A 16,283-nucleotide genomic window follows, 5' to 3' on the forward strand; every position below is an offset into this window, starting at 1 on the left:
CTGCAAGGCAATACCGCTTTCTCTTGCAACCTGATAATTGGTTTAGGTGCGACCCAGGTCGATTTCGATTGGCTCATGTAACGCCCAAGATCCCGGCCTGAACTATTTATTAGTGGCCAATATGGCTCCACATCTGGCTCCTGCAAGCCCCGCTGACACGTGGCTACATTAGGCTGGGCGGAACTTGGGAGGACCTAGTTTTTCTTTCCGCAAGAGGGCGCCACCTGTTCCTCCTTGCCAATGTCTCATTTCCCATGAAGCCTATGAGCGGCCAATCAACTGACAGTCTCCATACCGCTTTCAAAGTCGGCGGGCCCTTTGCCCAATAGTACAACAAATGCCGTCCCTAACGTCAAGATTGATGGAGAGCTTCACCAATCATCTTGCGGGTCTCGGCTAGTCCCGCCTTCTGTGCGTGGGATTGACGATTCTTCCGACCAATCGGGTACGCCGGGTCGGCGGGTGGATGAACGCGACTGTCTGTAATGGCGGAGCGTGGCGGGGACGGAGGGGAAGGCGAGCGCTTCAACCCGGGGGAGCTGAGGTAAAGGGCGCCGCCTTCCCTCTCATCTCGGCGCGCCGGCGTCCCAGTGGCTGGGGCTGGCTGCGGGAGCCCGAGGGGACGGTGCGGGAGAGGAGTCGCGGCCGTCCGGGGCCGGACCGCGTGGGGCTGGCGAAAGGGGGAAGGGAAGGCGTTGAATGAGAGCCGGGCCGGGGCTGGCCTGCGGCCTCCTGCGCGCGGCGGGGCGCACCCGCGTCCTTCGCGGGGCCCACAGGCCTGGGCGGCGCGCCTCCTCCTCTCCCGGCCTCCCCTGCCGGGCCCGGCTGGCCGTCCTCCTCCTCCTCTTCCTCCGCCGCCGCCGCCGCCGCCCTGCCGGCCGGCCGGCACTGCGGGACCCGCCGTCCGCGGCCTCGCGCCGCCCGGCCTCCCGCCCCACCTTCCTTAGCTTCTCTCGCTTTCCTCCGGCCCTCGTTCGCGATTCCGTTTCTTTTGTCAAGGTTCGCAAGCCCCGACCGTTTGCTGGCGGCCACGGAGGCTGCTGCTTTCAAGGCTTCTCTTCCCCGGACCCTCAGCCCGGGATCGCAGGCCCCGGGCGGTGCCAGGCCCCGCTCCCCCGTCCCCCGTCCCCCGTCCCCCGTCCCCCGTCCGTGGTCGAGGGGACGTCTCCCAGGGTGTTGTGACTCCTCGGGAAGTGACTTGATCTGTCCGGGTCCCTCGCTGGCCGGCGACCTCGCTCTCTTCCACCCACGCCCTAGCCCCACAGAGGCCGTGAGCGTGACCTTCCTTCCTCTGGAACCGCCTCACTCCTACTCAGCGCCGCTGCCATTTGTGATTCAAGTTCGAGCGCAGTGACCGGGAGATGCCATCTCTTTGTAGGTGGCTTTTGAAAAGAAAAAGAGGTGACTGACGTTTTGTGTATGTCCCGTTCTTTTTTTTTGTTTTTTTTTTTTTAAATCCCCTCGAAAGGGAAAGTGTCATTTCAGCTACTCAGTCCCCATTTCTGAAATGTGCCATTTTCGGCCTTTAAAAGGAAAACTGCAGAGTTGATTTTTTTTTTTTTTTTGAGGGCTCGTGTTTTCTAGAGTAAGGGATGACATTTTCTAAGGAAATGGAGACTAGCCTTGCTAAGAAGAAAATAACGGCTTTCAGGTTCGGAACGTCACACACAAAAATTCCCTCTTTGGCAGGAACAAGGCTTTGTCTTATTTCTGAGATGAATCTTGAATCCTTTCACCCCCATACGTGTGTGATGAATGGCTTGGAGTGCATTTTCAGATTCTTCCAGTACTAGTGATAAAAAGTATTTTTGATTCTGGTCTCGGGGTTACTTTAGCTAGTCTCAGGGTCTTAGCGGAGCGCTCTGGAGAGTGCCTTCAACTTCACAGTAAGTAGCCCTGTAGACTTACTACAGATTGTCTAGACTCTGATCCTAATAAGGCTTTAATTAGATGGCCTGCTGCAAGTTTTTGGTCCCTTAGCTTCTTGGCTTAGAGGTTGCTTGTGGAGCTATGTGTGGTGGCAAACGCTTGTTAATCCCGCATTCAGGAAGTTGAGGGTGGTAAATTTCAGGCCAGCCTCTATTACATGTGACTCTGTCTCCTTTCTTTCTTTTTTCTTTTCTTTTTGTGGTTTTTCGAGACAGGGTTTCTCTGTGTAGCTTTGCGCCTTTCCTGGAACTCATTCTGTAGCTCACTCAGGCTGGCCTAGAACTCACAGAGATCCGCCTGCCTCTGCCTCCCGAGTGCTGGGATTAAAGGGTACGCCACCACCGCCCGGCCCTGTCTGTTTCTTTGCAGCACATTGTAGAGGGTTTGGCAGCTGCTCTTGGATTGATGATAAACTGGTTGCTTTGATGGCAGAGACCGAGCTTCGTTTTGTATTTGCATCTCGCGTGTTTCATAGAGTCAGAAAGCGATGTTTATAGATATGTGGTAATAAGCCGATATTGAGATATGGTTGGTCACCTTATCCTACCACACTTATGTAATCTGTGACAATTACTGGCCTAGGTCCTGGCAATAAAGGGGAAAGCCCTTTGTCCCCAAAGACCTTCCATTTAATTGAGGTTGGTCTAAATTTGAAAGGAAACCAACTCCATCAAATGAGGATCAGCCTACAGGTGTGAAACATATGGAGCTAGTTGGCTGGGTTGGAACTAAAACCTGAGTCCCAGCTGATTCATTGTTTCCATAATTTGCCTCCTATATGTAAGAAGGTAGCATCTTTAGTTTCATGCCCATTCTACTAAAGTATTTTCTCTGAGGAGTTTGCTTATCTGGGTAGATTTCTAGAAAAATATATTTGTATTTCCAGGATGTTCTTTTGAAGAAAATTAAAGATAATTTTTCTTCATGCAAAATGTTGGAGTTGTGGGATCTCAAGTTGCTTGCAGCCATAGTCAAATTGAGAGATCCATTTGTAATTTTCTGGTTGAGGGCCCTGAAGGTAACTTTGAGACTGATTTGTGTATAGATCTCTTACCCTAGGTTTTTTTTGTTTTGTTTTTTGTTTGTTTGTTTGTTTGTTTTTGGGCAGGGGGCTTTGTTTTCTACTTATACTTAGGACAAGGTACTTTGAAGCCTGGATTTCTTTGCTGGTGAAAATAGGAATGAGACTACTCTGGCATTACTATCAACTAGCTTCCTTAACAAGCTGTTTTTCCTTTGTAAAAATGGCATTAAACTCATCTTGGGTTGTTGTAAGAATTAAGAGAGTACAGAAAATGCCCATGTAACTGTCCTGGTAACTAGGAAGTGTTCATGGTTCATAATCATTATTAAACAATAATGCACAGTGTCAGTATATTAAAAGAAGATGTACAGTGATGGGTAAAAGTAAGTGATAGAGTGCTTCATCACATTTGTTGTACTTGAAAACTCAGTTGGGTAAAGGTCCAGAGAGAGACTGTGACATTTGGACTGAGTCTAAATAATGAAGAGTAGACAGTCATAGGAAGATGTGGGAAGAACATGCCAAGCAGTGGAAACTGTAAGCACAGGCCTCAACATAATGAAGTTGATGTTTTTGAAGATCAGAAATACTAGAGACTGAACTGTCCACAACATCCAGATAACTGCCTGATAATAGCTGGGTAATAACAACCAACATTAATATTAATAACAGTAATTTTAATAGCATGCAACACTAATGTTAATGTAGTAACAGTCTTAGTAGCTAGTACTTCACAAGCATTTCTGGTAGTTGCTGTTCCAGGTGCTTTATCTGTTTATTTTGATGAGGAAGTGTTGAAGTTGTGTAGATAAAGAACTCAGGACATGCTTTACATATAACTGGCAGCAGGAAATTAGTGGCAGACTTTAAAAAGAAATCTGGAAAATTAACTAAATGCCTTATATATAGGTAAAGAAAGCTCTATGAGGTATTGGGAGTAATTGAAAGTGATAATACAATTTACTGTATATTGGCTATTACCTTAAATTGTTTGACAGGGATTATCTCATTGGACAGAACTGAGGTAGCTTTTATTTGAAGTCTACATTCTTTACGTGGTAGGAAATTCAGACTTGGGAAATGTATGTAACTAACCTGATAAAGAGCAGAGAAGGTATGGTTTCGTGGCTCTAGAGGCTAATGCTTGACTTGAAGTTAGAAGTGGGAGGTATGAATTAAACAAACAAAACAAAACTGTAGATTTTTTGAAAAAGGAAAATCTGACAAAAAGGATACCTAATATTAAGGTACATTCTTTTCTTTTTGTTTGTCAAGACAAGAGTTTCTCTGTGTAACAGCTCTAGTTGTCTTCGAACTCACAGAGATCATCTTGCCTCTGCCTCCTGAGTCTGGGATTAAAGGTGTTCGCAACCAGATAGAAAAAGCCAACCCCTCTCCCCAAAGAAAGAATATTATTATTAATCTAGTTTTTTTGAGTATGGAAATTTGAATTATGTGTAATATACATACTTAGTTTAGCTACCTAGAAGGTCTGGGTAGGTGCTCTAATTGACTTTGGCAAGGTGAAGTTTAATAGTAGGGTTTTTTAAAAAAGTTATATATTTAGAGATAAGGCTCTTGGGTTGCCTAGAATGGCCTCAAACTTATGATCCTCCTGCCTCTGTCTTTGTCCCCCTCTCTCAGACAGTTTCACTGTGTAGTTCTTGGTGTTTTTTGAGACAGGGTTTCTCTATATAGCCCTGGCTGTCCTGGAACTCAATCTGTAGATCAGGCTGGCCTTGAATTTACAGAGGTAATCCTGCCTCTGCCTCCTAAATGTTGGGATTAAAGGTGTTTATCATTATGCCCAGCTTGCCTCTGTCTTTGAATAGCTAGGATTGCAGGCATTAACCACCATGTCTGGCTGTAATAAAAATAATTATTGTAGGCTCTGTGTCTTATCCTTGTATGGTAGCTTTCGTACAGTATCACGAGGTATGCATGCATTTGGTTATGAGTAGGGTTTTTTTTGAGACAAGGTTTTTCTGTGTATCCTTGGCTGTCCTGGAACTCACTGTATAGATCAGACTGGCCTTGTAGCTCACAGAGATTCACCTATACCTCTGCCTCCCAATGCTGGGATTTAAAGGCATGTGCCACTATGTCCAGCCATAGAAGTATTTTTAAAAATTATTTTTATTTTATGTGCATTGGTGTTTTGTCTGCATTTATGTCTGTGTATGGGTGTTGGATCCCCTGGTGAGTTGTCCTGTGGGTGCTGGGAATTGAACCGGGTCCTCTCAGAGCAGTCAGTGCTCTTAACTGCTGAGCCATCTCGCCAACCCCTCATGAGTATTTAATGGGACTTCTATGTCTAGACCTGACAGTGTGCTGGAGAGATGAGTGAACAAAATTCCTTTGAAAGGGCTTGCAGGATACTGGCGTTGTAATTCTTACTTTACCACTAACCAGTTGTGAGGCCTTGGACAGGACGCAGTATTTTAGTTTTGTGTGCCCTAGCTCCTTACCTGTAAAATGGGATTAACAGTGGTGTTCACCTCAATCTCATAGAAATGTTACTAAATAACAGTATTTGAGAAGAGCACATGTAGTATATTCCCTGGCATGTAGTCAGCACTTTTAGGGACACACACACACACACACACACACACACACACACACACACTTTAATCACTTGGGCAAAGGTAAATAATACTATTATTTATTTTTTGAGACAAGGTTTCACTGTGTTGTGCATCCCTGGCTATCCTGGATCTCACTGTAGACCATGCTGGCCTTCTACTCATAGAGATCCATCTGCTTCTGTCTCTGAAGCTGGGATTAAAGGTGGGAGCCACCACCTCCTAGCTAATGCTATTATTTATGACATTTGTTATTTACTCAAGTGCCATGGAGAGAATACACTAAGATATTTGGCCAGAGCTTGTGAGGGAGGGTGCATTAAAGGGGAGGTGCACAATATTTGAAGTGTCTTAGGCTATGACCACTCTCTTTTCATGTAATACAAAAATTCTTTTTATGTAATATTTTTTTTTGTGTGCCTTGGTGTACACATGAAAATCAGGACAACTTACAGGAATTTAGGTCTGTTATGTAGATCCCAGGGATCATCAGGCTTGACAGCAAGTACCTTTACCTACTGAGCCGTTTCACCAGCCCTCCGTCTTCTTTTAAAAACTTAGGGTGTGTGGGCTTTTAATCTCAGCACTCAGGAAGCAGAGACAGATGGGTTTGAGGCCATTCTAGTCTACATAGTGAGTTCCAGGACAGCCAAGGCTCTGTAGAGGCACCATGTTTCAAAAAACAAAAAAGTATTTCAAACTGTAAAAAATTAGAGAAATGAAGATGGAACACTTGATATTTTACCTCTTGCTTTATTTGCATGTATGCATGCTCTTTTTAACTCTGAACTACTTATGATTAAGATACTTGGAACATTTCCCACTAAATACATTTGTGTCTATTTTCTGTGACTACAGAAGTAGCCTAGGAATCAGTGTCTGGAGTTGGTCCTTCTCTGACAGATCCTGCCACGTTATGTAGTACTGCCTCTGTTTGGTGTGTGAAGCCTAGTCCACAGATGGCTTCTTCAGCTTTCTTTAACCTTGTCTGTATACCACTGATATTTCTGAGTAACACCTGTCTGGAACATTCTTTTTAAAAAGTTTGTGTGTGTGTGTGTGTGTGTGTGTGTGTGCATGTGCATGTGCGTGTGGGATGGTCAGAGGGTAACTTGGTCCTCTCCTACTTTGTGGCTTGGCGGTTAAGTGTCTTTACCTGCTGAGTCTTCTCATTGCCCAGCAACATTATGTATTCATTATTAGACTGAGGTTGTATATTCTTGGTTGCACTATGTGGGGTGTGCCTCTCAGTCATACCCTTAGACAACATTAATTATGATAATCTGGTATTGCTTAATTTTCTGATTGTGGTTTTCATTCTACCTTGTGACTGTATGTACTATTATGGGAAGATATTTTAAAATCATCTAAATATCCTCATCTTCATTCTCATCCCATTTTTACCATGTGATTGTCAAATAATGCCTTTCCAACTCTTGTTTGCACTTGGGCCCTTTAAAAATTGCTATAATTCAGTTTTGAGTAGCTACTTTTGTAATTTTGAGAACCTGTTCACTGTTCTTCCACACAGGATGGCTCAACAGCAGGCCTTGAGGTTCCGAGGCCCAGCTCCCCCACCAAATGCAGTGATGCGAGGCCCGCCACCTCTCATGAGACCTCCTCCTCCTTTCGGCATGATGAGAGGCCCTCCTCCACCACCCAGACCCCCTTTTGGACGGCCTCCTTTCGATCCTAATATGCCACCAATGCCTCCCCCAGGAGGAATACCTCCACCCATGGGCCCACCACACCTCCAGGTAAAGGATGTAGAGGTTGCCATTTCTTAGTTGGCATCAGTATCAATTTTATATATGTTTTGCCTTAAAACCTTGATTCTATTTATTTTTGCTTAAAGATTTTTCTTTGTTTTATGTATATGAGTTTTGCCTACATGTGTGTGTATGTGTGCCAGATACCCACTGAGGCCCAGAGTGGTACCCTGGATCTAGAGTTGTGAGCCACTGTATGGATGCTGGAAACCAAGCCATCTCTTCAGCCCCTAAAGATTTAATTTCATTTTTTAAGTGTGTTGTGTGTGTGTGTGTGTGTGTGTGTGTGTGTGTGTGCACGTGCATGTGTGCATGCACAGGCCAGAAGAGGGCATTAGATTTCTCCTGATACTGGAGTTAACAAGCAGTTGTGAACCACTGGACATGGATACTGGGAACCACACTTAGGTTCCCTGGAAGAGGAGCAAACATTAACCACTGACTCAGTTCCTGTGTTTTTGAGACAAATCTTCACTCTGTAGCTCAGACTGGTCTTGAATTTACTGTGATCCTCCTGCCTTTGTTCTTCAGTGCTGAGATTGTAGGTGTGAGACACCTCATCCAGCAAAAATTCAAGTTTGAAATACTTTGCACTTAGAGAAAAATGACAGCTAAGGAGACATATATTGATTGCTGCTGTTCCTTAAGTTATTAATATGGGAGGGAGGAGAGGGACTTAGGTGGTGGCAGAAGCCACTGACATACCCTGCCTTAATACTAGTTTGTGTTTCTCCTCAATAACTTGGCGAATTCTCTTCTGTAACTGTCTTCAATATGGGGAAAGACTTTCAAATCTTTATACTGACTGGAGGATATTTCTCTTTCATGGTTTATATTGCTACCAAGTATATAATATTTAGTAGTTTTCCACTGTTGAAATGATGCCTAGAGTAGAATTTGGAGAATGATAATAGATTTGGATTTAAGTTTTTTCTTTTAAAAAAAAAAAGATTTATTTATTTATTATGTATACAGTGTTCTGTCTGCACATAAAACTGCAGGCCAGAAGAGGGCGCCAGATCTCATTACACATGGTTGTGAGCTACCATGTGGTTGCTGGGAATTGAACTCAGGACCTTTGGAAGAACAAGTAGTGCTCTTAACCTGAGCCATCTCTCCAGCCCTTGATTTAAGTTTTTTTCTTTCTTTTCCCAAATCTTTTGGTATTAGAAAAACATTTATTATGGTTTTTTTGTTTGTTTTGTTTTTGATTTGATGGGGACTTGCTGTTTAGCATAGGCTGGACTTGACTTCACTGTGTATCCTAGACTGGCCTTGAGCATGCAGTACTGCTTCAGCCTCTGGGAGCTGGGGTTGTTGACATGCACCACCATATAAAATATGCTAAACTTGTGTTTTAACTGGAGGCTTATCTATAAGTGATTTGGTATTGTATTTGCTTGAAGAACTATTAGTTGAATATTAATTACAGAATGTACTCAATAAGTGTGCTCCTCTGGTAAGGATTCAGTGTGGGTGACTGTCTAAAATGCTGTGATGTTGCTTTTAGTCTTGATGGATAATTGTGTTGCTTTACATAAAATCCTCTGAATTATTTGTAGTTGAGGGTTCATGAGACATTAGGGTAGATTTTTTTATAAATGGAGTCTGTTGGTGCTGGAAAGCCCTGAGCCTGTGTAAGGAAGAGAAACAAGTTTAAAGCAGGTATAGGGCAGGGAGTACTTTCAGGAAAATGGGACTCAGTTCCCTTGTCCAACTTAAGGTGCTTTTGGTAATTGAATTTTTATATTAGATTCAAATTATAGAGAACATCTTTTTATCTTTGCTCAAAATGGCAGCCCCAATATTCATTATGTTTTTTTTTTTTTTACTTCTGAAACTAATGTACATTGCAAACTTAGTTGAAGACTCCTTCATTATGCTTAAGTTACCAGGCCTGAGTATCAGAAGAAGCTGCAGCTTCTCTTGCTTCTGATACAGCTTGGCTGGGATCTTGTTAGCAGTCACTAAAAAGGGTAGTGGAGGAATTTTCAGGTTCTGTTAATTCACAAGAGTGCTGTCCTATATGCTGGGTTGATTTCTAAGCTTTCCACTAAAAGGTGTGATGAGAGGCTTGTGCAAGGATGAGTTCAATTCCCCGTGCCAAGTCCAGTCCAGACCAGAATAAATGAAGCCTGAAGATAGAGGGGATAATTATTTTCTGTATTTGTGAAACTCACTTGAAGCATAAATCTAATTAATCTTATCAATAAAAACCAGGAGTCAGATATAGGGGTAAAACCTGAAAGATCAGAGAATCAGGGGAGCAGCCACAGTCACTTCCTACCTCACCAGTTTCTCCAACCTAAAGGGCTGAGACTCTATCTGAGTCCCGCCTTACCACTTCCTGTTCCTCTCTCTACAGTCCTCCAAACCTCTGTGGTTAACTAGTGGCTAGCTGTAGTTGGAGAACTTCTCTCCAGGTTCCACCAAGCCCCCGCGGTCCCATAACCCATGTATAAAATAATCATACAGACACTTATACATTATTTAAACTGCTTGGCCATTAGCTCAGGCCTACCATTGTCTAGCTCTTACTCTTAAATATTTAGCCCATTTCTGTTAGTCTATACTTTGCCACATGGCTTGTGGCTTACTGGTGTATTTACATGTTGCTTCTCATGGCAGCGGCTGGCAGTGTCTCTCTGCCTTTGCCTGCCACTTTCCAGAATTCTCCTCTCTCCTTGTCCCACCTCTACTTCCTGCCTGGCTACTGGCCAATCAGCATTTTATTTATACAGATCAATATCCACAACAGCTAGCTCCACCTTCTGACTCCAAGCAAGCTTTATTTGTCAAAACACACACAATATCACACAACACTTACTGACATTTAAAATAAGTTTTATTACTACTGCATAAAAAATAGGATGGGAAAATATGTTTTTAACTACATTTTTGCTTGAAGTAAAAAAATAAGGGTTATTGTTGTGTGATTTTGTAAAATAATGTTTATTGTTAGTAGCTACTGTGGAGGAGTTTAGGTCATAGATAAGCATAGTATTTAAACATAGGGGCTTGAGATGTAGCTCAGGAATAGAACACTTCTAACATGCACAAGGCCCAGGGTTTGACCCCTACCACAACAAAAACAAAAACATGAAAAAAATCCCCAGATTATTTAAAAATCAACTTTTTTCTTTTAAAGTAACCCAGTGTATGAAAACTGCAATGAAACACAAAGTTTACTCATGACGGCATAACCTAGAATTAGCTCTTGTCAGTATTTTGGCATTCTTGTTATTAATTCTTTGTCTTTTTTTCTTTTTCTTTTTTTTCCCCCCAGAGCTGAGGATCGAACCCAGGGCCTTGCACTGAGCTAAATCCCCAACCCCTATTAATTATTTTTATTATAGATTAATAATTTTGCTCATGCAGTAGCCAGATGTGTTTGAAGAGACAACTGTTTGCTTTTGTAGTTCTTTGCTTTTGTGTAGAGGTAGAATTTAATACTAACCTGAAGGTCGTTTATAAGTGACCATAACTGTTGTTGTGCATTCACAGAGACCACCTTTCATGCCTCCACCCATGGGAGCTATGCCTCCTCCTCCGGGTATGATGTTCCCACCAGGAATGCCTCCTGGGACTGCTCCTGGTGCTCCAGCACTGCCTCCCACTGAGGAGATATGGGTAGAAAATAAAACTCCAGATGGGAAGGTAAGTTACAAAACATACTCAACTTGTTATTTCCGTGGTGGCAAAGTAGTGAAAATTTGGTAGATTGAGATTCTAGTACCTCTGTGCATTAAGACTGAGCTTCAAGCGGGGATTAGGGTATGACTCCAGAGGAGCTTACTGCATTAGATTTTGCTGTAGTTACAAGGTTGCATGGAGGCTTGCATTTTCAGTGATGTGTCACAGATTCTCAAAACCATCTTTAGGCTTGGGAATCATCAGTAGGGATCATTGTGTAGTTGACCTCATAGTTTAGACTACAGTTAAAGGATACAAAACTAACAGGAGAAGGTGCCTGAGGCAAGATAGGAAGAAAAATAACTTCCCAAAGTCCTCTTAAGGAATGAGACTGTTAATTTTCTTCAGAGTAGAATGGTGACCACACATGAGAAGTTTTTCTAGCAGCAAGCTCACTTGAACCTAGAGGTTTTCATTAGATGGTCTAGTACCATCAATCTAGCATAAATTAAAATTGCTCAATCCCAGAAGGAAAACAGACTTTCAGCATGAGCTACATCATTTGCATACACAGTGTAGGTACAGTGCACAATTCTTATTAGGAAGAGGGGTGCAGTACTCTCAAGTCCAGTTTCACACACTAGCCAAAGGCCAATTTTGTCAGCAAGTTTTTCTGTAATTGTAGTCTTAGGCCTTTTTTGTTAACTTCCTTTGCAAAATATTACATTAGTTTTCTGTTTCTGTTTTATAGAAACATAGACTCATAATACATGAATATTGTGTAACCTTTTCTAAAGCTACTTTAAAATATCTGTTAAGACGAAATATAACATTTTTTTTAATACCAGATTTTGTGATTACTACTTTTTTTCCTTCCTTTGCAGGTTTATTATTATAATGCTCGGACACGTGAATCTGCATGGACCAAGCCAGATGGAGTAAAGGTTATTCAGCAATCAGAACTGACACCTATGCTTGCGGCCCAAGCGCAGGTTCAGGCCCAGGCACAGGCACAGGCACAGGCACAGGCTCAGGCACAGGCACAGGCACAGGCTCAGGCTCAGGCTCAAGCCCAGGCCCAGGCTCAGGCTCAGGCTCAAGCCCAGGCCCAGGCTCAAGCCCAGGCCCAGGCCCAGGCTCAGGCTCAGGCTCAGGCCCAGGCGCAGGCGCAGGCCCAGGCGCAGGCTCAAGCCCAGGCTCAAGCCCAGGCCCAAGCCCAAGTGCAAGCACAAGCAGTAGGCGCTCCCCCCCCTACAACCAGTAGCCCAGCACCTGCAGTGTCTACTTCAACACCATCATCTACCCCATCCTCTACCACAGCCACCACGACAACTGCTACTTCGGTTGCACAGACAGTATCAAGTGAGTACTGGCTTAGTGTGTGTGTATTTAGGGGTGTGAAAACCAAATCCTGTAGTCTAAAAAGGTAGTTTCTGGCATTACCCTTGACATTATTTAAAATACGTTTTGACATTAAAATTTCTGAGTTAGGAAATTAGGCATTTGTAAGAGTAGAAGAAATTTGCCCAATTGTAGTTCATGAAGTTAAGTTGTAGAGTGTAGTTATTTTAATTGACCAGACACTAGTGACAAATGCTGTAGGAGTTACAAAATTAAGTGTGTTGGATCTTATTTTACAGTTTTCTAATTGAGGCTTGAACAAAGGTTGACAGGTGAGGACTGATGTATTTTATGGAATTGACAGGGAAGTTCTGAGGCAGGACAATTTATATTGGTCAATAGACGTTTAAGGGACTGGAGAGTGGCTCAGTGATTAAGAGCGCTGACTGCTCTTCCAGAGGACCTGGGTTCAATTCCCAGTACCCACATGGCAACTCACAACTGTCTGTAATTCCAGTTCCAGGAGACCCAACACCAATGCACATGAAATAAAAATTAAAAAAAAAAAAGACTGTTTAAGAGCAAGCCCAGGGGATGGATAGTTTTAAAAATCAGGCAGATGTTCTGGAATGTTCTTTAAGTAGCGAGTCTGTGTGTTGTTGAAGTCAGAAGTCCTTCTTAGGAATTTTATAGTAACCTCTTTTAGAAATGGTGGGCCCTGGAGTAAGTAAATGCAGTGGGGATTGGCTTAGAAACACTAAGGAAAGAATTTCAAGTATATGGTTACATCCTAAGACTTAGAACTTTAAAAAGTAAAAGTGAGAATATATACATATCAGATGTAAGGGCTGAAGACAGATTTTTTTAAACAATTACTTTGTATGTTGGTGGTATCACTGCAAACAGACTGAGCCCAGATTATTGAAATGATCTTGATGTGATCATTGCTAATGCATTGCACTGACTGGTTTTCTTTACGGGGTGTTTGTTCACACAGTAAACAGTAGGAATACCAATGAATAAAAAAACACACACACACTTTGCTTGGTAGCTTCAGAAACTTGGTAATCAGTAGTGTAAGAAATACTGAAATATGTAATCATAATGATTCAAATCAGAATTAACCTTATTGATTGAAGAAGTAAGGTATATGTATATGCATATGTGTCTCCACCTTCTCCCCAGCCCTGGTGATTGAATCCATCCTGGAGACAGTTTTTAGACATTATTTAGTTTTTTTTAGACAAACTGGGGGAAATCTATGAAACAGGAAAACGTAGGTCTTTTACACGTGTAAGATGTAAATGGAAGGAAAGTTGTGCTGACTAACTGTATTGTGATCTTTAGCTTGTGGTTTTTATGCTTGAGGGTCCAAGGCAGAAACCTGCTAGTGATTTATGGAGTACATGGTGGTGGTAGTGGGAGCAGGGTATTAAAGGCAGTGTAGCACTGTGGAGGCTCCTGTTGCTTAAGGTCTCTGATGGCTTGGGAAGGATGGTACTTGGTTTGCTTTGAGGGATGTGGTTATGTAGGTATCTCAGTTGCCCTGAGTGTGCTCCGTGTTTGTAAGTGCCCCTCCTTCCTGCTGTAATCATCCTGAAAATCTAAACACACGATAACAAAGTCACACTCTATTGGCTGCATTTGAGTACCAGTTTCTATGTTGTGTGTCTGAGTGTTCTGTCTGGTACTGTGATTCTAGTCGCACTATTTCTCCACCTTCTGCACTTGCGTACATGGTCACTTGTTCTTGTTAGAATCCCACATGTGTGGCTTGAGATGGAGAGCTTTAGCAGTTATTTGAGCACATGGAACTTGTGGGAACTTGCTCATTGATTGGCATTGCTCTTCCAGGTTCCTCTTTGACTCTGGCATTGCCTTTATCCTTTTCCTTAGATTCATTATCTCTAAGCAAGTTCAGAATACCCTGCTATGGAGAGTAGGAGTGAGTTGAGTGAATACTTTTTGCCATCTCCTTGATTGCAATCTTTTGAACTTTTATGTCCCTATAAACTCATTTTCCTGGTATTGGTGCTTTGAACCATAATTTTAGTAATATGAATACCAGTGATACTTTAAAATTTAGTTTTGTAAACTACAGTCTGGGTATATGGGAGTAAACATTCAAACCACTTATTTTACTTGAAGTTGAGCAAAGCTCATTTTTTGCAAGTTTATGGAAACTGATCATGAAGTCAACTTCTCAGGGAAATTGGGAAGAATTAATATGCTTTCAGACATTATAGTGGTCTACAGTTGCTGAATGGTGTATCTATGGGACTGGGCAAATGTTGCATGTACTTTGTATTTTTCACACTGTTATAAATTATATTAATATGATACTGTACCCTAAGGCTAGGTCTATGCTAGACCAACAATTCATTCCTGGGCCCCTGAAGATACTTGTTTGGCCCTGCTGTCTATTTAGCCAAGGTGAGTTCCTCATTGACAAGTATGGAATCACTCACATCTTCCCAGCCTAAGTGAGTTTTTCAAAATCTTTAGAAGGTAGAAGAATGGTAATGGACAGAATTTTGTTGCCAGGTGGACAATACAGTTGGGTGGTTTGTATTCAGCTCTGTGCTTTTTATTTAAAAATGACGTTGCGTAAAGATTGGGAAAGCACTGTTATTAATTTGGCAAGTTTATTCTTAGTCTAATACAGGTAGAGTTTGATACTTTCGCTTTTTTAAAAAGTTACTGAAAATCCAGTGAATTACCACAGTGGATTTTATTTGGAACTAGTTAAAGTTGTAAATAATACGTTTCATTGAATAAGAGCTAAAACCTTAATAATGTGAAGTATAGATTTTATTGATCATTTCTATTTTAAATGTGAATTCTAGAGATGAAGTGTTTTATTTTAGATAATTAAAAATGTGTTAGCAGAACCCAAATGACCCTGAATTGTACATTCACCTGGTTACACTATGGAAAGCACTTAAATATTTTCTTAAAATTTTGAATAATTAAAGAAAAACCTGAAATGTTTTCTGTTCCATTCATTCATATGCAGACATTAGTTGTTTGCATATTCTTTTTCTCTGTTTTTACTTGCTTAGACTGTTCCAATAATGTAATTGATTTCCCTTCCTTTCTTCTTCCTTTGTATCTAATTCATCACATGAAACCTTTGTTTACATTTATGAAATTATGCCACTAATGTGAGAAGACACTGTATATACATACAGTGCTGTCTACCTTCCTACTCCATTTTCTCTGCATAAGTGTGCCCTTTCCCTACCCAGCAAAGAAGTGCAGACTTGCTGGCTCTTCTCAGGCTTGTGGGATGCCGCATGGCTGGGAGTTGAGTGCCCCGTGATTCGGAGCACCTTCTGTTGCCCTTTTCCCGTGTTTCTTTCACCATTTGTGTGTTTCCTCTTGGGGCTCCTCTTTCTTTGATGAAATCTTGACTCTTTGAGCTTTATTATCTCAATGTGAAATTCTCTGTACGCTCCCTATATCTATGAATGAACTGGGTCCTGATTACACTCCTGTATATTTACCCCGTTTTATTTTGTGTTTCAATTTTGATTTTTTGTTTTTGTTTAACTTACATTTAGCTGATTATTTCCAAGCTTCTTGGAGATAGATTTTGTGAAATATTTCCTTCAGTGTACGGGATAATGGGCCTTTAAATACTGAGTGAGTGAGTGACGGGTGAGTGCAGTAGAAAGGTTCATGAAGGAGTAATACGTGTTGTTTTCTCTTTGATCAGCACCCACAACACAAGACCAGACCCCAAGTTCTGCTGTCTCAGTTGCCACGCCTACAGTTAGTGTTTCAACTCCTGCTCCTACAGCCACACCTGTGCAAACTGTACCCCAGCCGCACCCACAGACGTTACCTCCTGCTGTTCCTCATTCAGTACCTCAGCCAGCAGCGGCAATACCTGCCTTCCCTCCAGTAATGGTGCCTCCATTCCGTGTCCCCCTTCCTGGCATGCCAATCCCACTTCCAGGTAAACATCAGATTACAGTTGTTTTTCTAGCTGTTTTCACGTTG

At 42.2% G+C, this 16,283-nt stretch overlaps 1 protein-coding gene across 4 annotated transcripts in view; it reads left to right on the forward strand.

Moving 5' to 3' along the window:
* The first annotated feature begins 447 nt into the window (after positions 1 to 447).
* Tcerg1 (transcription elongation regulator 1) overlaps positions 448 to 16,283 on the forward strand; it is a 55,736-nt gene continuing 39,900 nt past the window's right edge. For 3 of the 4 annotated variants that reach the window (XR_004946386.1, XM_036204388.1, XM_036204389.1), the window contains exons 1-5: positions 448 to 544; positions 7,067 to 7,292; positions 10,809 to 10,961; positions 11,822 to 12,299; positions 15,997 to 16,239. Coding sequence is in view for 3 of the 4 variants with exons in the window: in XM_036204388.1 (XP_036060281.1) it covers positions 486 to 544; positions 7,067 to 7,292; positions 10,809 to 10,961; positions 11,822 to 12,299; positions 15,997 to 16,239 (1,159 nt within the window). In the remaining variant the exon portion in view is untranslated. Of the gene's footprint in view, positions 545 to 1,332; positions 1,402 to 7,066; positions 7,293 to 10,808; positions 10,962 to 11,821; positions 12,300 to 15,996; positions 16,240 to 16,283 lie in introns of those variants that run through there. The other variant, XM_036204390.1, reaches the window with a different exon arrangement.

Source organism: Onychomys torridus, chromosome 13 (assembly GCF_903995425.1).
Source record: "Onychomys torridus chromosome 13, mOncTor1.1, whole genome shotgun sequence".
NCBI lineage: Eukaryota > Metazoa > Chordata > Mammalia > Rodentia > Cricetidae > Onychomys > Onychomys torridus.